The sequence below is a fragment of the Thermobia domestica genome, chromosome 2, assembly GCF_964235325.1.
Source record: "Thermobia domestica chromosome 2, izTheDome1.hap1.1, whole genome shotgun sequence".
In the NCBI taxonomy this organism is placed as follows: Eukaryota; Metazoa; Arthropoda; class Insecta; order Zygentoma; family Lepismatidae; genus Thermobia; species Thermobia domestica.
The window spans coordinates 247,045,356-247,068,434 of record NC_137455.1 but is presented as its reverse complement, the minus strand read 5'-3'; the positions used below and the strand labels follow the sequence as shown (position 1 = coordinate 247,068,434).

At 38.0% G+C, this 23,079-nt stretch overlaps 1 protein-coding gene across 1 annotated transcript in view; it reads left to right on the top strand.

Annotated features, from left to right (window-relative positions):
- LOC145678427 (semaphorin-1A-like) overlaps window positions 1-23,079 on the top strand; it is a gene marked incomplete in the record, with an annotated part of 854,086 nt that overhangs the window by 728,099 nt on the left and 102,908 nt on the right. The window contains 1 exon segment of the mRNA XM_081748545.1: window positions 11,182-11,323. Coding sequence (XP_081604671.1) covers window positions 11,182-11,323 — 142 coding nt within the window.

Sequence of the window (23,079 nt, the reverse complement as noted above, 5' to 3'; positions counted from 1 at the left end):
CTCCCTAAAGCGTTTCTTTCAAAACTGTCGCTCTCTCTCCCCCGCGACTCCATTCCACATTTCCAATTTCGGAGAGGGACGCTGTATGTCCGTTGGTTTCTTTCACACTTTCTTAAAAAGAATCTTGTGGAAAACTTCAGGCTTTTCTTCCTTGCGTTATTATAATGTCACTTCACATACAAAAGCTCTATACTAATTGATATATATACTCACTTCTATCTATCTGAAAATCATTTTTTTCATTGTTTGTAGAGACGTCTGGTTATTTTTTTTAAAAAATTTGAACTAGGCACTGAATTTTCGATTATATTTAGTTATATGATTAAAAGAAATAAAAACATTATAGAAAACATGTGAAAATACTTATATAGACTAACATAGCACATCTAAATACACCTGTTATCACTTGAAAATGATTATTAGGTTGAATTCTTTTTCGGCTGGGTGGCATCGTTCACTCTCAGGTGAGAAGCACAACAGTCCTTCTAGATGCCAAAGTAATCACTTTATGAGATGAAATTGTACATTTACTCAAAATGAATGAGGGCGCGTAAGGGTAATATATATATATAAGTACGGCAGTTCCAAGAGCATTTGGAAATTCATCTATTTAATTATATATCAAATAAAAGAAATATCAATACGTTAAATGCAAAATTAAAATATCAATATGTAAATAGGTAAGATTTGCATATTGAAAAATAATAAAATTACATATTATTATCAAATTGCACTTGGGAAAGGTGTGCCTTTCACAATCCCCCCTTTGAAATTTTAGAATATTATGAACATAATCTTATAGAATTTCACCATTCGTAAAATTAAGGTATTTTAAATGACAATTAGTTCTTGAAAATCTTATACATTCTTATAATATACACTGTAGTCGTATATCTCATATCCAACATAAATAAAGAAATTATATGTAATTTTAAAATGAAAACACTAATACTGATAATAATAATTATTATTTACTTATTGAACTACACAAGTCAATTAATTAGCTTACAAATTAAATACCTAAATGAATATATCAACCATTGATTTGGCTATATCTTTGTAACTGAATTTTTTACTACATAATGAACATATATACAACAATACTACTTAGACAATAGTAACAGTCCCTTCTTACTTATTACTATCCTTCCATTTCCATTTATTTCTTAATTTTCTTCTGTTTTCTCTTGTACTTCTCGTTGATTATACTTCTTCAACAAGTATGCATTTCTTTTGATAGTTTCCTGTTCTTTATTGGGATTCATTAAAGTGTACACATTTGTATCTGTTCTGCTGACTATTTTCCAAGGGCCTGAATATAACGACATTAATTTCTTTGACACACCTGCAAATGCATCGGATTTTGGAAAAACTCGTACCAGGAGCAATTCTCCAATTTCATAGTGCACAGTTCTATGGTGTGCATCGAAATATTTCTTCCTGGCCATCTCTATGTTTTATGAGGAGGGATACTAGCTTGGACTTCTGAGATTTTGTCAAATTTTCATATGCATCAACGTGGTTAATTATATCATCGTCGGTGGCCTTCGTCTCGGCTCTAAGCCAGTCAGACGGTGTCAAGACAATAGTCTCCAACTCAGAGGCGGTTGGGAGTTTCCGTACATCCAACCTTTGTACTGGGGGGGCTTTCACTTAACCTGTCCCCAAACGTACACAGGGCCACATTTTTAGTTTCTGTATGTCTTTCTAAAGCATACATATCATCATGAGATTGGCCTGTATCTTCCATGTTACCACCGTCGAGAACTTCTTCGATATTGCGTAATACAAGATCGTGATTATCAATTTCCACATCTTTGAAGCTAACTTCGACATCATAGGGTCGCTGCAAAACTAGCACCCCTCTCCCATAATCCAAGATGGCACTTGATTCTGCGAAAAATTGAGAGCCAATAATAAGATCTCTATTTAGACCACTTACTATTATCCCTACAGTCTGAAATGTTTTCCCATTAATGGTGATTTCTAGCATCGTTTGTCCTTTTATTACTGCAATTTTCTTACCAAATGCTGAGGTAACTTTCATATTGTTTGCCTTTAAATACGCAGGTGGTGGAACACAGTTCCTCACAGTGTCCCATAGCTTTTCACTGATAGCTGAAATCGAAGACCCAGAATCCAACAATGCATTAACTGAGTGAGCAAAGATTAACACGTTAATTTCTGGCAAAGTTATAATTTCTTGCTACTGGTTCATCTCTTGTATCTAAAAGTTCGTCGAAAATTCCATTACCATGGTCAAAAGTTTCTTTATTCAAGGGGACTTTTTTTTCCCACTTCTTAATATTAAAGATCATTTTCTTTTGAGCTACATGATGTTTCAAAATGTCTCTTGTTCTTTATTTGTTCACACATATTACATTTTGTATAACTTTCATCCAACGTGGACTCTACCTCTTTCATAGACGTTTCGTAACTATTGACACTCTCATTTGTTTTTTCTAGCACACCCTGGGATGAGTAGTTTGCCAGCTGGACATTATGTGAAATACTCTGTACATCCGTATCCTGCTGTTCCCAAGCGTGTGCTCTTCTTCCTCACTGGTTGTTGGAAGAGCTACTGCTGGAATTTCCGCTATTTCCATACACTTGACCTGCCTGAGACTCACCCTGTGAGTCATATGTTTCGAGTAACTGAATCTGTTCTTCATCGCTGTAGTCTCCTCTATTATTTTGACCCCTAAACCTATTTATACGCTGATTTCCTCTCGAACCGCGCTGAGAATTTATATTGGAATGTCCATTGTGGTTGCTACTAATATTATGGTTTCTTACAGTACGTCCACGGTTACTGGTACTGGCCTCAGAATTTTGCGTATGTGTTTCATTTCGTTCTAGTCTCCTATTGCTGTTTCGAGTGTAGGGTCTCTGATTGTGTCTATCATTTCTTTCATACCGACGTGGTTTCTTTTGATTTCGGTTCTCACGAGTTACTTGCATCATATTTAGACTCTTCTTTGACTGGTAGCTGTCACGTTCTCGATAGCTGGTTTGGATTTCGTTTACTACAGCAAGCATCTCAGATATACTTTTTGGTTTAGCTGCCACCACTATACGAAACATCCACTGAGGTAATTGTCTTGGAAGAACCTTCAGTAAAGTTTCTTCATCCATTGGAGGATCCAGCACAGAATTTTGATGTAATAGAGTCAACAAGTAATCAGAGGGTTGCTGCTTGTTGACTTTTGGATCATAATGGCTGGTAAGTATATTTGCCCTCAGTGTTGCCAGCCTCTCATGATTCAAGTACGTAGATTTGAATTGTGTAATAAACTCTTCATATGTGGTTATTTTGTTCTGCATTACCTTAAACCAACACAATGCAGAGCCCTTGAGAGTCCTTGGTATAAAAGACAAACGTAATTCTGGAGCTACACCTGTTAACTCAAAATAATTATCCAAATCAATCATAAACCCATAAGTTTGAGCCTCATCTTCCATGCCTTTGTATTCAGGTAAACTTAAGTCTCTGTGCATAAACGAGGACATGACTGATGTAAATTGGGCTAGATTGCTGTCAGTCCGTGTGACCGGTGATTCTGGCGGTGGAGTTACAAGTGAAGGAAATACATTTTCAGGCACAGTTCCAGAGCTTGACGGAACTGACTCATTTCTTGGTGTCGCTGAAGTCACAAGTTGTGACACGGAACTGCTTGTACCTGGTCCAAGTTTCGTTGAAATTAAAACTTCCGTTTCTCTACGAATTGTTTCCTGAAATTTCGACATCGTATTATCGACATTACTATACAGTGCATCTATCGAGTCTTGCGTCTTTGAAGCAATATCTCTCATTCTATGATTCACACTTTCTTCCATGTCATTGATCTTTTCCCCTAATCGTTCAGATACGGCTACCTGGGCAGTTTGAATTTCATTCCTGAGCTCGTCGCGTAAACCTTCCTGACCAGTGGTGAGCTGGTCTACTCGGTGGTCAAATTCGATTCGTGTATGCTCTAGTCTGGTCTGCAAATCGGTTGTCCGCTCTTCAAGATTGCCTAGCTTACTATTTATTTCTGTCCTAATTTCTTTAATTGAATTTTCCAATGAGGTTTTTAACTCGCAATTGGATAACTCTAATCTCTCATGCACGTCATTCAATGAATTTCTTAGCTCAGCATGTAATTGTCGGGTAGTACTCTCTAAGGATTCCTGTAATTTATTTTCCAAATTTTTGTTGGAGTCACGCAACTTACTCTCTAAATCTGTACTAGTCGTTTGCAACTGAGCTTCTACTTTTACCAATGAATTTTTCATTTCAAGCAATAGGCCTAATATCTGATTCATGGTGGCGGTATTCGATTCTTCCAATCCTGACTCCGTATTTCCCGTTTCCTTTTCACTATTTCCCGCAATGCTATCATTGCTAAACTTACTTTCCGCATTAGTTGCGTTTTCTAAATCTTCTCCCCCCTCGGGACTGACATGCTGCGAGTCGTCTAAATTTGCTACTTTTCCCTCCATTTTCTTCACCTGTAACCTAGTTGTTACCATAGAGCAGATCTAAGCTAGTTAGCTAAACTCTAATACTCTAAAAAAATTTTTTCTAACATGTACTTCTAAAACTTTTTCTCTCCCCCCTTAAACTCTACTTAAGTTTATTAACTTCGACACATGACATAGGTGCAACAATTTCCACTAAACACAGGCAAACATTCAAAACAATACAACATTTTACAATAATAATAAAAAAAACATGAAAATGCACTACAACAATTTAGAGTAAACGTAAACCATCAAAACATGCTAGAATAATTTCTCATGCTCTTGGAATTGAATTTGGAACGATATTCATAATCCCGAAAACTTAGGCCAAAACAGTGTCTGATGGATTTTTGTTAGCTTCACGCTTAGGGCGCCAAAATTTTTGTGTAACGCAAGCTTACACAACCCCACATTCTTTGAGGGAAGTGCCAAAAGGGACTGTGTTTAGGGAATGCGATTTTAAAAAAAAAATATTCTGAAATAATAAATGAAATAAAAATTACATATAAATGTAAGTGATATTAATAACTAGAAAATGTTGATAGAATATATAAATATTTAAAATTGTTATGTATATTCACATTCCCTAGCTTGCGAACTAGTGGGTTCTTTTTTTATGGTCACTTGCCCCGTCAGTGACTCCTTCCAAATACATGGCCTACTACTGGCCACTGTATATATGGATGTCTTCCACCATCAGACAAATTTATAGTATTAATTACTTTGATTCCCGGAAGGAAATCACACCTCCCATCCTGAAAGAGAGACAATACAGGATAAAAATCTGTACTTACCACACAGCCCGATGAAAAAGGATTCAAGAAAAAGAAATAATAATAATAATAGTAATCCTCTTTCCTGTGAATGACTACGAAATCACTTTTATTCTTGTTTATAAACCATTATGATTTAGAAATGCCCTACAAACGTCTTCTATCTGAAACTAATGTTGATTATTCACTTGTGATCACACACACACACAAAAAAGGTTTTTTTTTTTTTTTTTTTTTTTTTTTTACTGTTCGTGCGCACTATAAATTGAAATGTTGGAAATCATCCTTCTTGCAGTGTCCTTAAGAAATATAAATGGAAGTTCCTATAGCCTGAGAGTATATGGAGTAGAGTATTTGTCCAGCTAAACACACCTATTTTCGATTTTATCACACCTGTTAGACCTTTTATTTTATTTAGAAATATTTTTTTTTCAGTCTTTGATGAGTCCAGTTTCTGCAGAAATACTAATTGATGCTCTGCGACTAGTATCACTGTTCGTTGACTAATTACTTATTTTTATGTCTTGAAATATTCAGTTTTTTTTTTTTTTTAAAAAAAAGCACAAACTTTGCCTCCGAGAACACAGGCATTATCACCAGTTTTCTGAAGTTGCATTGCCAGTTAACTTTCACTATAGTCTCCTGGTCAGTTTTGTCTTTGAGGAGACCTCTTCACACTTCAAACAAAAACACACCAACTGACCCTCATTTCTCCCTAAAGCGTTTCTTTCAAAACTGTCGCTCTCTCTCCCCCGCGACTCCATTCCACATTTCCAATTTCGGAGAGGGACGCTGTATGTCCGTTGGTTTCTTTCACACTTTCTTAAAAAGAATCTTGTGGAAAACTTCAGGCTTTTCTTCCTTGCGTTATTATAATGTCACTTCACATACAAAAGCTCTATACTAATTGATATATATACTCACTTCTATCTATCTGAAAATCATTTTTTTCATTGTTTGTAGAGACGTCTGGTTATTTTTTTTAAAAAATTTGAACTAGGCACTGAATTTTCGATTATATTTAGTTATATGATTAAAAGAAATAAAAACATTATAGAAAACATGTGAAAATACTTATATAGACTAACATAGCACATCTAAATACACCTGTTATCACTTGAAAATGATTATTAGGTTGAATTCTTTTTCGGCTGGGTGGCATCGTTCACTCTCAGGTGAGAAGCACAACAGTCCTTCTAGATGCCAAAGTAATCACTTTATGAGATGAAATTGTACATTTACTCAAAATGAATGAGGGCGCGTAAGGGTAATATATATATATAAGTACGGCAGTTCCAAGAGCATTTGGAAATTCATCTATTTAATTATATATCAAATAAAAGAAATATCAATACGTTAAATGCAAAATTAAAATATCAATATGTAAATAGGTAAGATTTGCATATTGAAAAATAATAAAATTACATATTATTATCAAATTGCACTTGGGAAAGGTGTGCCTTTCACACTACATGCCAGAGTTATTAAATCATTGTCACGTTAGTTTTAAAGTATAATTAATAAAATCGATTGAAATCAAAACACGTTAATAGCTAGACACTCGATAGGTCATTTAGCAGTGATTCATGAGAGAAACTTCTTTCAGGGTGTACCCTTTAGAATTCAAAAATTTACATTGCAAGAATTACTTACATTGGCCGCTTGGTTCTGTCCCAGCTTCATAAACACACGAATGGAGTTTTATGCACTTCGCGCACTAACCATAATATCTGTCTTTCGAGTGATTAGAAGGTTTCTTCACAAGCTCCTCCTCCTCTGTCCTCTGTGATGGAACGCTGTCAACTCCTCATTGTCTTGGTGGCCCAAACTGCTACAGGCAGAGTGGTTAAGGTCCATAAACGAACCCAGGACCTTTCGAATGAAAGTAGTTGTATAGCACACCAGACTTAGTGCATGGAGCCGTCTTGAAGTGTCACAAGTGGAAATTGATGTATGTCTAAAAGCCTCTTGCTGTGGCTGGTTGGTCAATGATGAATTCAGCTTTCAAATAATCTTCAAGATTAGGACTTCGTCACACAGCAACTCCACGAACAATATGAATATTGGAAGTGAGACCTCTTGACCCACATTCTCTTAGTTTATATAGTTGCCGTTTGCGGAACTCTACTTTCTAGCAAACGGATTTCTATTTCAGATTTAGCTACCGAGAGTTCAAAGAGAATGCTGGTGGATCCTGATTCCTCTTGCTATCTGGACTACATACACAAGAATAACCTGTTAACCAAATGATGTTTTCCATTTTGCAATTTTTAAATCAAAATGAATTTGTTATTTTTTCATATTGTCCTGGTAATGTACGTGGTGATGTTAAAGATTCATCACAGTACACAGCAAATCCAGCAAATGGATAACAAATTTGAACAAATTACCCAGCAAATGAATACTAAATTTGAGCAACCGACACAGCAATCACAGCAAATGAATACTAAATTTGAGCAACTGACACAGCAAACACAACAGATGGATACTAGGTTTCAGCAAATATAATAGATAGGAAATTTGAACAAATTACACAGCAAATGAACACTAAACTAGTACGAACAGATAGTAGGATAGAACAAATTTTTCATAGATTTACAATTGTACAAAGTTCAGTGGAAGTGGTTGAAACCCAATCACTGAGCATAGCAATCAGATTAAAGAATTACAAGAAGAAATAAATACAATCAAGGAAAGTATCATTACCATGAATAATAATTCTGATCAGATCACCAATAGGGACCATAGGCCAAATGAACCCGGATTAGCTTTGGAAGAGAGTGATATACCGGAAAGCTGTACTGAGAGGGATGATAGTGCTTCTAGCACCGGGAAAGAAGACCGTATTCATCACATCGCCGGAAAACCAGATACGTAAAGTCTCATCACGTGAAACAGTCTCATAATGATCATCATTTCAGTGAAATAAGGTCTTTAACGAAATTTAGTGGAAGGTCAGAAGACATACCTGCAAGTGTATTTTTAGAAAAGTTCTAAGAAGAATGCGATTTAATTGGGGTAGACAAGTCTAAACTTCTTAAGATTTTACCACACGTTTTGCTACGACCGTGCTCTGTTTGGTTCAAAGCGATCAGGGGGAGTTTACGTAATTATTTAGATTTTAAGAACGCACTGCTTTCCGATTTTGAGAATGATTTTATGTTGGCAAACCGAGACGCTTTGATTCGAAACAGATGGTATATGATCCCAAAATTGATAAGAATCTTACTGATTTTGTGATGTCCGTATATAATGAGTTGAAATTAATTAATCCATACCAACAGAAATCACGAATCATAGCATCGATCCGGATATTGTTACCTTTTAGGTTGCAGCAAATATTGATTTCTGCACAATGCATTAATTTCAATCATCTAATTGTGATAGTACAAAATTTAATGAATAATCTTTCTGTTGTCATAGCAACACGAAACAAACAATTATTTCTAGTTGCAATAACTACCATTACATGAACATCAATCTATATCAACATATATTCTACCTTTCTTCTTCTTCTTCTTCTCAACAGATTGTGCACTTTTAAGCACCGTTGCCCAAAATAGATACAAATAGAAATGGAAGTAATTCACAGATGTCAGATATACAATATCGTTGTATACTGAAGCAAATCAATATATGTAATGACAATTAAAAAAAGTGATGGCAGAATTACAGAATAAGATGGAAAATATGTAATAGAGTAGAAAGCAAATGAAAGTAAACACGCATTTACTAGTTAATGCGTAGCTTATATAGATAATGAAGGCTTGTTGTACAGCAATTTGTGAACCAGATTTTAATAAGTCAATATATAAAATTCTCCCCTTTGTGGATAGTATTTTAGCATATATATATATATATATATATATATATATATATATATATATATATATATATATATATATTATAAAACAAATGTATTTTATACTCTTGATAACTTTCCACATAAAACTGCATGATGGGAAACGCCACATTCAATTTGGGACTAATTAAAAATGCTCAGGGGCGTAGCCACGAGGGAGGGGTCCACCGGGTCCGGACCTCCCAACCATTTCCAAACTAGACTAACATTTGTAGACTTTCTTAACGAACTATACTTGTTTAACAGAGAAATGATTCATGTAGGCTAAATATTTTATTTTACGTCTCATTATGCACTCTTACTTTTCTTATAAAAATAATCGTTCTATCATTTTTTTTTTCAAAAATATACGTGATAGTAATTATCTACTTCTTTTCGGGTGCAGAATAAGACAGGTTCGATATTGCATAGATGTATTGGACCCCCTCAAATATTTTGGACCCCTCCCAGCAAACATTTCTGGGTGTAGAACTGGCAATGCGGTTTAGCTTCTGTTACATGCTGATCCTACGCATGGTGGGTTACAAAGTATGCTTTCCAGAACGTATCACTAATAAACATTGTTTTGCCTCGTGCGGAAGTATGTGTTCATCGTGCATTCTTTACAACCAAGATGAATGATTTGGAATGTAGTTTTTCTTTTACGCACGTGTGTGGGTTGGTGTATAAGTGACATTCGCGATTCATATAGGCCTACCTCTTTTGTATCAGCTGTCTTTACTGAATCTGCTGTTTTGGGTTTTAGTTATTAGATTTACTTCAGTTGTGTGTGCTCTAATTCTGTAAATAACTTACAAAAAAAAAAAAAAAAAAAAAAAAAATTGTCCAGCTCTAAACTGAGGGAAAACTCGCAATTAAGGCTTAGACAAAACAAGCAAAAGTCAATGCAGAAGAGTATTTTTTTAAAAAAAGTTTAAATTCACAGGACACGGCAACAATGTTGTTTGCCTTAGATATTTCTACAATTTGTTTTAAATTTTCCTAGATAAACTGTGAATAAAGTGTGTTCAATTTACATGTTTTTATAACACTAATTTATGTCACGGACTGTCTTCAGTCTACGCTACAGGGGAATTTGAATCACTGTCAGGGACTGGGTTTGCTAGAATGAATTATTCGCAATAATCTAGAAAAAATATTTAGTAAATTTGCAAAGCTTCTGAAATTAATATTAACTGTACCTGAGGTCAGCTAAAGGAGGCAGGCGTTTTTCCCAGGAGCGTCATTTCAGATTTTGCTTGAGGGGCAAAACCCTTTGATATAAGTAAAATTTCGCGTATTTCACTGATTTACTACTATTTTATTAATAAAATCTATAGAAATCTCAAACTGGGGGGGGCAATTCCCCTCCGTGCCCCCCCTAAATGACGCCCCTGGTTTTTCCACATCGAAATGAATTGACACTTTTAAGGAATTGAATGTTCCAAGAATGGTTACCACCATTGGTTATACTTTCCATCGAAAAAGACCTGATAATGGGAATACCAGAGTTCAACCAGCATGTACGTATTAGACAAATTTACTCCAATTAAAGAGAGGAGAATGGAGTCACTAATTAAATTAGGTGACTAATCGAATAAAATGTTCTGCATTATTTTTTTTTATTTTTTAAAATTAGAATTTTATTTAATTTAACATGTCACATAGCATTTGCATCCAAAGTTAAGGTGATTAGTCAATGAGTGCAGTTTATATCTTCTGTCTCCGATTGTTCGTACTGCAACACCCGAAACCACAATCCACCGGTCGCCACTGAATCTAATCAAATAAAATTATTTTATATACAGTGGCACATTTGAGTATTTTAATAAAAAAAATGCCATTTGAGTCGAATTTATAGTTGGAGTAGTGTTCCTCGGAATTTAACTTTTGTGTGGTGTCGGAATTCACGTATCGTTATTATTATTATCATCTTTTTATGAATTCCGAATTTGTAGAGGGATTTGAAACTTCCTTTCAAGTATTTAGAAGTAAAACTTTCTTTTGTACTTTTTTATGCAACGTATTGAGTAATGCTTTTTTACTGTTATTATTTAATTACAGACTGTATACTCGAGAGTTGCAAGAGTATGTAAACATGACAAAGGTGGACCTCATCAGTTTAGTGATAGATGGACGTCTTTTCTGAAGTCCAGATTAAATTGTTCCGTACCAGGAGATTATCCATTTTACTTCAATGAAATTCGTAAGTATCATTTCAATTAAAAGATCTTTCTAAATATCTATATCTTGTAGTATACATGGGTTACCGTAGTCTGAGAGAAACATGGGCATCAAGAAGTAACATTAGCAATCTTGGTAACGCGCAAGTATTTTGAATTTTGTTGGTTAGTGTGTTGATGACAGCGTTTAGACGTCAGCCAAGAAATGAAACAAAACACTCAGGTCGCCCCCCCCCCAAGAAGCAGTGATCCACATACCAACCAAGTGCCTCCCGTCAGGAAACCACCCGCAGGACCGGAAACAAGCCTTGCGAAACAACTAAAAGCTATGAGTTTTAGTAACTTAGGCTCTGTTCAACGCCGCAGAACAACCCGTCAGGCTAAATTGGTTCCTATGAGTCTCGAGGAACTCCACGCCCTCACGGCTCAAACCACTTCTACCCCTCACATGAACGAAACAGCTGACAGTGCAACCGTCCACGCGGATGCCCCCCAGATCCAAGATCAGTCCATCGAGATGGCAGGGTCCAGTGATGAAGAATACGACCCTACCGATAGCGCAGGAGAGTTCCAACACCCCAAGAAGAAAGCGAAAAGAAGACCAGAAAGTAGCATTACGCCACCTGTTGAATTCAGGAACTCTTTCTCGGCGCTGGACACCACCAACGACCCATCCAACGCTGGGGGTGGTCAAACACCCACCGAATATGAAGAAGAAAATCCGGAGGACACCGTCCGCAGCAGGAAGATACCCCCCCTCTTCATATATGACGTCCAGAAAAGACATACTTTCATAAAAACGCTAACCGCAAACTGCAAGGAACCCTACAAAATTCTGCAACCGAGTGCATACATAAAAATCCACTGCACCACCTGGCGCGACTTTGAAATGATGGAAGCCTTCTGCATCCAGACCGGACAATCATTTGCCACAGAACTTCCGAAACAAACACGCCCAATCAAAGTAGTCATCCGGAAGATGCCACTCGACACTCCAACGGCTGACATACTACAGGACTTGAAGGACCAGGGGTTCACCCCAACCAATGTGGTCCAGATGAGGGGACGCAGTGACCCGTCTGGCAACAGGCCCCTGTTTCCGCTATTCCTTGTTACTTTACCCAAGGACCCAACGAACAACAAGATTTACGATCTCAAGTACCTTCTTAGTTACAGAGTGGCAGTGGAACCCTACAAGGGTCAGTCAATTCTCCAATGCTACCGATGCCAACGAGTAGGGCACACCACGCAAACATGCAGGGCGACCCCTCGCTGCATCAAATGCGAAGAATCCCATCTCTCCACGGAATGTCCGAAGAAAACGAGGGACACTCCGGCAAAATGTTGTAACTGCGGAGGCGAACACCCCGCCAACTACATGGGCTGTCCCATGCTCAAGGCGGCCAAAGCCAAGAGGAAACAGCCAACCCAACCACCAGCTAAGTCGGACCCTCCCTCAAAATCTGATACCAGCCGCAGAAGAAACAACGCTACATCTTACGCAGGAGCAGTCACGCCGGAAGACAAGAACAACACCAACCAGAAAACCAGGAGGCCCCCCAACCAAGAAACAAAGAAAAATCAAACAACCCAGGACAACTCCCAATCCAGAGAAGAAGACACCGAGGACAAACGCACTGAACCATCATTGGCAGACATATTCAAAGAGATCCGAGAACTCTTCTCGGGCCTCAATCTTCGTTCAATGCTAGAAAAGCTGCGAGTAGGACTCCGGAAGGTGAAAGAAACGACAGACCCACTAAGCAAAATCACCATCATGTTTGAGGTAGTCGCGTCCATCCTTGACGATGGCACCGACTAAAAGAAGAATCAACAGACAAGTCAAAGTGCTGCACTGGAACGCAGAAGGAATCCAAAAGAAGAAGAACAACCTGGAGGACTTTCTCCGCAGAGAAGAAGTGGACATAGCCCTATTGTCAGAGACCCACCTAAAACCACACCTTACCCTAAAAATCCGCAACTACTCCACCATCCGTACCGACCGTCCCGACCGACCCCTTGGAGGAACAGCAATTCTAATCAAAGACAGTATCCCGTACGACCCTCTCCCTCTACCACCTCTACAATCCCTGGAAGCTACAGGGATCACCCTCCACTCAGCTAATGGACCGATAATAATAATAGCAGCCTACAAGCCTCACAACAACAACCTCAACGCAACAGATCTGCAAGCCCTGCGACAGCTAGGACACCGGATTCTACTAGGGGGAGACCTCAACAGTAAACATCCGGCGTGGAACTCCAATGTGTCAAACGCAAACGGAAGGATCCTCCACCACGCTCTCACCACCATAGACTTCACTCCCACGGCTCCAACGGAACCCACGCATTATCCCAGAAACGGCGGGATGCCTGATGTACTGGACATGGTACTGACAGCGAACCTGGCAATCCTAGGTGTACCTCAGGTTATCCACGGCCTCGACTCGGATCATCTACCCGTTCTACAAACGATCGCAATCAGCTACCACTTCACAACTCGAACCCTTCCAACTCTGCGCACAACAGACTGGGACCACTACAGATCCTTGCTCAGCGACATGTTAGATCCACGCCGGATAATTGAAACAACGGAAGACATAGAGGCCACCACTGCGTCCCTGACCGCAGCCATCAACTCAGCCATAGCCATCGCCTCAACCACCTCAACAACGACTCATCCATCACACCAGACCACTCCAGAAGAACGACGCACCTCAGCCTTGATCCACTTGAAGCGTTGGGCCCGGAAGCAGTGGCAACGTACCAGAATTCCCCAGTTCAAAACACTTTGGAACCACCTAGTATCCAGAGTCAGGAAAAGGCTCCTTCGAATCAAAATCAGAAATTGGAACCTCCACCTCCAGGAGCTAGATGCACCCAGCAGGCAATTCTGGAAGTTAGTGAAAAACATCACAAGACCAGAAGCAAACCCCAGAACACTCACACTTCAAACTCCACAAGGAACAATACACGAACCGGAAGAACAGGCAGAACTTTTCGCCCAGACCCTGGAAACCACCTTCCAGATCAACGCTACCAACACGCCAGCAACCACCACTGCAGCAGTACATAGATCCTACCACCTCTCCCGAATAGAAGACCCACCTCCTCCAGAAGCCCTCACAACACCGCGGGAGATACAAGCAATCATCAAGAGGATCAATGCACACCGGGCTCCAGGTCAAGACCGAGTGACGCCGCAAGCACTGAAGCACCTCCCGAGAAAGGCCCTGGTCCTACTCTGTAAGTTGTGCAACGCCATTATGAGAACCGGACACTACCCAGAAGCCTGGAAAGAAGCAAAAGTCATAATGCTGGCCAAACCAGGAAAGAAAAGATCAAACCCGGCCAACTACCGCCCTATCAGCCTGCTCTCGCATACCAGCAAGGTGTTTGAAAGAGTACTGCAGAGCAGACTTCAGCAATTCATAGAAGATCATGACATCATCCCGGACCACCAGTTCGGCTTCAGGAAAGGACACTGCGCGGATCAGCAGCTGGTACGGGTGGTAGAGAAGATATGTGACAGATTCAACGAGGGAGGCCACACCTTGGGGCTTTTTCTCGACATAGAAAAAGCATTCGACAAGGTGTGGCACGAAGGCCTCTTTCACAAGATGATGCTCCAGGGCACTCCGCACTACCTTCTGAGAATCATCAAATCCTTTCTTCAAGGAAGAACCTTTCGTGTTGCCCATGTAGGACACCTAACACCCTCCAGACCTATCCTAGCAGGAGTCCCCCAAGGATCCTGCCTATCCCCAACCCTCTACGCCATGTACACGGCGGACATTCCCACAACCCCCAACACAGCGGTAGCAACATTCGCAGACGACACGGCAATCTTTGCCAGCCATGGAAACATCAGATACGCTGAACTATACCTCAGACGACACGCCGAACTTCTCCACCGATGGTCTGAAGAGTGGAAGATCAAAGTCAGCGAACAGAAGACCTCAGTAGTAAACTTCACAAGAAACAGAAGAAGGGTTCACGTCAGGATCACTATGGCTGGAACACCCCTCCAGAACCGAGATGATGCCAAATACCTCGGAATAATACTGGACAGGAAACTTACATTTGCTCACCACATACATTCCATCGCCAAGAAAGCCAGTCAACGCCATCAAGCCTTGCTACCGCTACTCCTCTCCCCATCCCTCACCCTGAAAACCAAACGCCATATATATCAGATGAGCATTCGTCCCATCCTGATGTATGCCCACCCTGCATGGCAACACGCAGCAAAAACGCACCTCAGCCAACTACAAGTCATCCAGAACAGAGTAGCCAGGGCTATCACTGGACACTCGAGAGACACTCGCCTCGAGCAAATACATGAAGATTTGGAACTCCCATTTCTACATGACTACAGAATTCACAGATCAGCCAACTTCTGGAGGACAATCAGAGCCTCACCACACCAACACATAGCCACCATAGGAACGGCCAACCCAAGAAGACGAACTTACAAGATGCCGCACCCCTAAAACGCACAACCACTAAACTGACATAGGAACAGCAAAAGAGGAGCGCGACAGTTGCGTCCTCTCTCACAACAAATACGCACGCAAAACAAACGACAGTCAACAACACAAATGGAAGGCAAGGGCCCAAGCCCGGTACTTAAATCAACCACAAAAACCGCCAAGAAATCTCTGCTCTGCTCTGCTCTGTGTTGATTTTTTGTTTGTCTCTCTCTTTTTCTTATGTTACAATAATAATGTTCACAACTCGTATTTGCAATCGATAATCAAAGCATTCTTATCTAAAATATGTCCTAATTTCTCTCTTGAAAATACTGCAATTAAGAGAAATGATTAATTAAAATGAAAAATTAAATTAAAATCCGGGATGTGAGTATCATGTTACACGTTTTACTTAAGTACATTTATGGATTTGAAACAAGCAACGCTTTAAAAACTCCAAGGGTGCGAAAGTATCCATGTTACAAACATTAGTTATGTTACTTTGATAAAATAATTTTATATGGAGTGATTATAATTAAAATAAAATTTAAAAAAAATGCATGCATTGCGAACATGTACTTTTAATACTGTTTGTTTAATAACTTGCCAAAAAACCATGTAAACATATCATCTTCATTTTTAGTGGCTTTTTCCTCCCTATTTTCAAGTTTTTTGTCGCCTTTTTTTGGCGTTCAAGATATGGTTTCTCAGTGCCGAAACGTCCCATATGTAATTATAACAATTGCAACCTCTATCTTTTCTCTTCCGTTCTAAGGTTTAAAAAAAAGAAAAATTCTTTAATTATTTTAAATTAAAAGCCTAATTACCAATTTTCATGTCGCTATCCTTAAGAGTCTTCGAGATAGGGGCATTTTATTACAATTTTAACTCCTATTTTTTTCTTCCCACCTATTTTCTTTCCTTGTAGGGGAAACCAAAAATGGTGAAACACTTGTCTAATCATTTTATATGGGAGATCTATATACCAAATAATAATTTCCCACCCCTGTTTCATCTCCCTCGTCGAATTTCCAAAAATTTTTTCTTAAGGGCACCTTATGTTACAAATCGTATGCACTGTCAAAATTTGAAGTTTTGAGCCTAAGCAGTTTGGTTTGGGAGTTGATCAGTCATGCACACACTCAGTAGAGCGATCTCGTATCTGTATAATTAGTATACACATCTTTTGCGCGAAATTTCGCTCCAATTTCCAATTGGAGTTCGTGTGGTTCGGAGTTCAGATAAGGTTTAGGTCCGCGCCTCGATGTTGAAAGAAACAAATTCCAAGCCGCCAACCAATCTTTGTGGCAATAGCAGCATTATTTTGAACTTTGTCGTGTAATACGAAGTTTTTTTTATTACTTTTTTATGTGCGTTAAGCTACCAGAGGGGAAGCACGTGAGATAATGAAACGCAAATTAGTCATACCTGTTTATTGAGGATCGTACATCGTCAGGTATGCATCCAGAATTTTTTCTTGGAAGGGGTCCAAAGTTTGGCGGGGATCAAATACTACAAGACACTGCATCTATGTAGTATTGAACCGATATTATTCTGCACCCGAAAAGATGGTGAGTAATTGTTAAGTAGTGCCATCCGAAAAGACGGTAATTGTTAAGTTCTGCAACCTTTATTCTCAGAAAAAAATATCAGGACTAGATTGGTTTTATAAGGAAAGAAAGAGTATAAATAAAGTGTGAGATCAAAATTTGTAGGCTACATCAATCATTTCTCTGCTGAAAAAAAATATAGTTTGATTAAGAAAGTGTACAAATATATGTCAAGTAACCAAGTTATTTTCGGAGCCCGAACCTGGTGACCCCTCACATGGGTGCGCCCCTGCACATCCTCCATACCAAAAGACAGAGTCCGGTGTTCGAAAATTGTGGAGTAGTGACGTGAAAAACACATCGAGCGCAATCCAGACAAAGGTGAACTACATGGTGTAATTGGATTGCTCTAGCTGTCTGCAGATTTCCCTCAAATTCCAAGATGAGATAGTTCAGAAAGCATGTTTTACCTCTTTCACGAACCATATGATCCATGCGCTCATCAAGATGGTGACCACCCTTTTCGTCCAAAGGACATTTCGTCCAAAAGACAATTAGTCCAAAGGACATTTCGTCCAAGGACAATTGGTCCAAAGGACATTTCATCCAAAAGAAATTGGTCCAAAGGACATTTGGTTCAAAGGATATTTCGTCCAATTGACAATTGTTCCAAGGGACATTTCGTACAGGGATGTTTAGTTCAAAGCACATTTCGTCCAAAGGACATTTGGTCCGGTAACGCTTGGAGGTCCGGGATTTGTTTCTATTAGAAGAGTAAACAAATTATGCCTATAACATTATGACTCAATAGCTTCTTATTTCTAAAGGAAATTTGAAATAGAGATTTATTCCACAATTTTCATTTCGATAGAACAAATATATGCTGAGATATTCAGAAAAACGTAAACGCCTGAAAACAAAATGGCCGAACAACAGGAATGAGGGAAAGGTTGGAGTGTGAAGTATGTTGCTGCAATAACTGCCAGCATGACATCTAAAATTTTAATGTTGTGAGTGAAATAGTTTTAAAATAAGTACCGGTAACTAAAATTAATGGAGTTTAAATTTGAGTAAGTTAAATATTAGGTATTCAAACCCTTGTGTTAGAAAAGTGAAAACTAATGTGTGTCAAATTTCTTTGAAGAAATACTAAGAATAGAAAAATACACATGTGTGAAATATATTCTTTTTACCGTTAATAATACTCTTAAACACTCACATTTTTGGCTGCAACATTGTGATAAGTGATTGACAAATATAAGATGAAAGTTGGAACATTTCATGTAGAATATAGGTATCTTTTCAGGTTAACCACAAGTCTGGTTTCTATTCGTAGACTATTGATAATGTGTAACTTCGGCAGACGTTTCTACATAATTAGTGAGTTGTATGACAAACCAAAATTGTTCACTTTTCTTGTACTTTTATTTCAGTGTTACTCCTCATGCAAATACAGTATATATTTTGGTTTTCATATTAATTTTCTCGGTACAGTACAGTACATTTAAGATATCAATTGCAAAGTCTCAAACCAAATAGAAGATTCACATGACCATACGGAGGCAATGCTTCCTCAAATGAAGAGGGAGTTTGCTCTTCAAAGGGTTGTTTATCATTTCGGGAGGAGGTGAATTCCTTAACCACGAAGCTACAACTGTATTTCTGCGAAGTTAAAACTGTATATTTGTAAAATTATTAATGAAAGCAAAGAAAGGTGGCCATTTTGTTTTTAGGCATTTACATTTTTCTGAATATTTCAGCATATATTTGTTCTATTGAAAAGAAAATTACTGAATAAATCTCTATTTCAAATTTCCTTTAGAAATAAGAAGCATCACTTTTACTCTTCTAATAGAAACAAACCCCGGCCCCCAAGCGTTACCGGACCAAATGTCATCTGGACGAAATGTGCTTTGAAATAAACATCCCTGGACGAAATGTTTCTTGGACCAATTGTTTTTTGGACGAAATGTCCATTGGACTAAATGTCTTTTGGACGAAATGTCCTTTGGACCAATTGTCTTTTGGACGAAATGTCCTTTGGACCAAATGTCTTTGGACGAAATGTCATTTGGACCAATTGTCTTTTGGACGAAATGTCATTTGGACCAATTGTCTTTTGGACGAAATGTCCTTTGGACGAATTGTTCTTCGGACCAAATGTCCCTGGACCAAGTGTGTTTGGAGTAGATGTCTCTGGACGAAATGTCCTTTGGACGAAACGACCCCCAACCATCAAGATAGCCTTCCTTGGCTTTTCTCCTTATGTAGGTCGCTAAGTCTTTCTTTAAATTCTAGCAGTTATGCGTACAGCAATCACATATACACAATCCTCAATGATTCGATGATGAACGCCGGCTGTATCGTACCCTTCCGCTTGGAGATATTGAGTTACATAATTTAGTTTACGCTTGGCGGGCGCTTCGCTTGCACTCGATATGGTTTCACGCTCGCTGCTCCACAGTGATTGAGCGCCAGAGTTTGTCTTTTAGTATGGAGGACCTGCGATCTCCAATGAACATATCTGACTAATTTTTGGTTCGCCATCTTACTTGGTTCTTCTCTGATGGCTTAACGGAAATTGGAAAAACTAAAGAAAGAAAAGAGAATAGTCCTCGTACAAATGTTCTTTATGATAGCTTGGTACCTTCTCTCATCTATCTATTAAAAAATGCTTCCCAAAAATCGTATTATCTGACTATTTGAACGAGTTTATCGTTCTCATTATATGAAATATAAATTTATGAGAATTTTATGTTCCGTAACTACTACAATGACACTATCAACATTACATACGACTAATAATTTTACAGAGGCTAGGTGAACCCTTAAACCTCTCAAACGCATTTAATTGGCTGAAACTGTGTTTCTTGAGTAATGAAAATGTAAATAACTTCTTGCCTATTAATGTCTTTAAAAAAGGAAAATATCTTTCTACTCAAACCGTAGAAGGGACTTACTATGAATGAGGTGTACAATAAAGGTCTTAAAACGACATAAGCCTTTGAACTCAATGCTTCTACAAATGTGAGTGTATACATTTTCAAACTGATGTGGGTGGCCAGTTCTCTTTAATAAGACGGTATATCCATGGACAGATAATCTGATTTAAAAGCCACTTTTGTTTTCGTAAATACTGACACTATCTGCTGTGGAACGTTGACGAAACTTCCTCATAGTCTGCTACTTCTCGTTAGGTCCGGGAACCAACTTTTGTTCATAGATGTAGTTATTACATGATTATTTAACTTAACTTGGAACTGCCATAAATCGAAAGCAATTGATATTATTTCTCCTTTACAAGCTTGCTAAACATGCATAATTTATTATGCTACTGCACACATGGCTTTAACTGAAGATGTAACAAAATTCTTAACCGGCTTACACTTCTGGAACCTCAATCAGGAATGCAATATGTTTTGCATTGCCTCGAGTACTCGCTCCCAAGCTAATTTTAGTTCGTCAAACATGGCTAAATACTGTACATATTCAATCTATATGCATCTATATAATTCAGTTTTTGACACTTATGATAGCTGAAACTTTAGTTCATGCTTAAATAGTAGAACAAATCCACATGTATTCTGTGGAACAAAATATAACCTGCAATTTTTTTTAGTTTTATATATATATATATATACACTACATAATGTTTCCTCCATTGCCTTTTCATTTTAGAGTTCACAGTTCTTTTTATTATTAGTACTTTCGCCTTTTGTGTGCCAAATATATATTTGTATGTGTGATTGGTACCAAATACTACTGTAGTACTTAATAGGTTTATAAACATATTAATGTTGCATATTGTATTGTTTTACATCTACATTCTGTCACTTAGGGAAACATGCTCTTAACAGCAGATATTTAAAAAGTTTATAATGCTTAGGCAAAAAAAAAAAAAAGAAAAAAAAGAAAAAGAAAAATAAGAAAAAGTAGCATAATGATTTATTTGTTGGTTCGAACCCTTTCTCTCGGTCCAGCTCGAAGCGAAACCAAAATGATTTTAATCTTGTCTTTTTTACACGATGGAAAATATATGACACGAGCTTACGTTCATTCACTTTAATCTTAGTTCATTTCGAAATGAGTTTCTAAGTCAAAAAAAAAAAAAAAAAATCCTCTTAAGCGACAAAAGGAAATGGTTGTGTAGAGTAAGAGAGAGAGATAAAAGCTGACACTATTCTCCACCCACACCCTCTGCCACAGACAAGAGAATTTCGTAATTGCAGAGCGCATCCTGTTTTCAACCACCTTCTCCTCTTACCTCCCTCGACCCACTTATATACTTAGTCTATGAAATCAACCGTATAACGTCCCAGTGTATTAACACCACCAAATCCCCATTGTAACTTTATTAAGATGTACGCCCTTACGCTCAAAATATTCTTCCTGTGTTCAATTTCATCGGTGTTTATTACTGCACACTTTCTATAGAATGTATCGTTTTAGACATAGATTTAGATTACAATAGAACTAGTATTACATAGTTAAATTGCTTATAGATAATGTTACTTGATCATATCATTTCTTCGATTGATTCTTCTTGCTGTACTTCATTGAAGCATACTGTATGTCCTGTTGGTTTTATTCAGAGGGGAACTGGTCCGCCCGGCTACCCTGCAGTCGCCGGGTAGGCCAACACTTCGATGGGTCAGAATGATCAAGACGAAAATGTGTAGCCTATTTCTAGGAAAAATATTTTGTGTGAAAATTTTACCTTAATCACTAATGCTAGATAGATGCTTTCATCATCTTTCGGTGGTATGCTACGTAAAATTTCCCATAAATACTTTCTTAACTTGTTGACTGGGTAGTTCTCGAATCAGAAAGCTGCATCTGAATGGGGAATAAATTTGTTAAAAATGCGTATTATGAAATGAAATGAAATCTTTGAGTTTTACGTTGCGCGGAAAATGCGTATTAATTCGTCACGCCCAATACGAATCTTATTATGACGAATGTAGTCGTCAGACTGCAAATACAAGCGAAATTCTCATGATGAGTTGCGTCGTCATTGGCAGTTAAGAGATTAAAATTGAAAGGACGAACTGCTTTGATTATGGGAAATGCTGACAATTCATTTATTATCTGTACGTAAATTATATTTACAGGAACTGACCTACACGCGCAACCAAACCTTACATACGAGTATATATATATGCATATTTTTTTTTCTTTAAAAAAAATCTTCTTCTGAACATTAGGTATAATTTTGCTTCTGTATATCACAGTAGAACGTCGAAAATCCGAGTTCATGGGCTACGATGGCCAGATTCGTGAGGCGACATTTTTATAATAGATCAACTCTGTAGCTAAGCCGAGAAGGCCAAAGTTTGCCAGTCCACCGTAAGTTTATGTATTTTTCGATTATACCGTAACGTGTTCTAAAATTATTCTGAAATGTGTAAAAGTATCCTCAGCAATTAACTCTGCTGCTTTGTTCTTGACATTTTTTCCTACCTTTTTACTTTCTTTCTTTTTAGTTGTGGTTTCATAACTGTGCTGTTCAGAAATTGGAGAATACACTTGTATTACACAAATTCTGGAATAGTATGATCATGTTTGGTTCATATATTCTGTTCTTTTCGTAACACAGTGAATGCCCGTACAATTTATAAAATTCGCTTCCCAAACGCAGTGTCGTATTAAGATTAACATATCGTGGGTCTTTATTTTTACAGTGGATTATTTTCTGCTTCTTTTTTTTATTATTATTATTATTTCAGTGGGTATATCTAGGGCAGAAGCTAATATTTT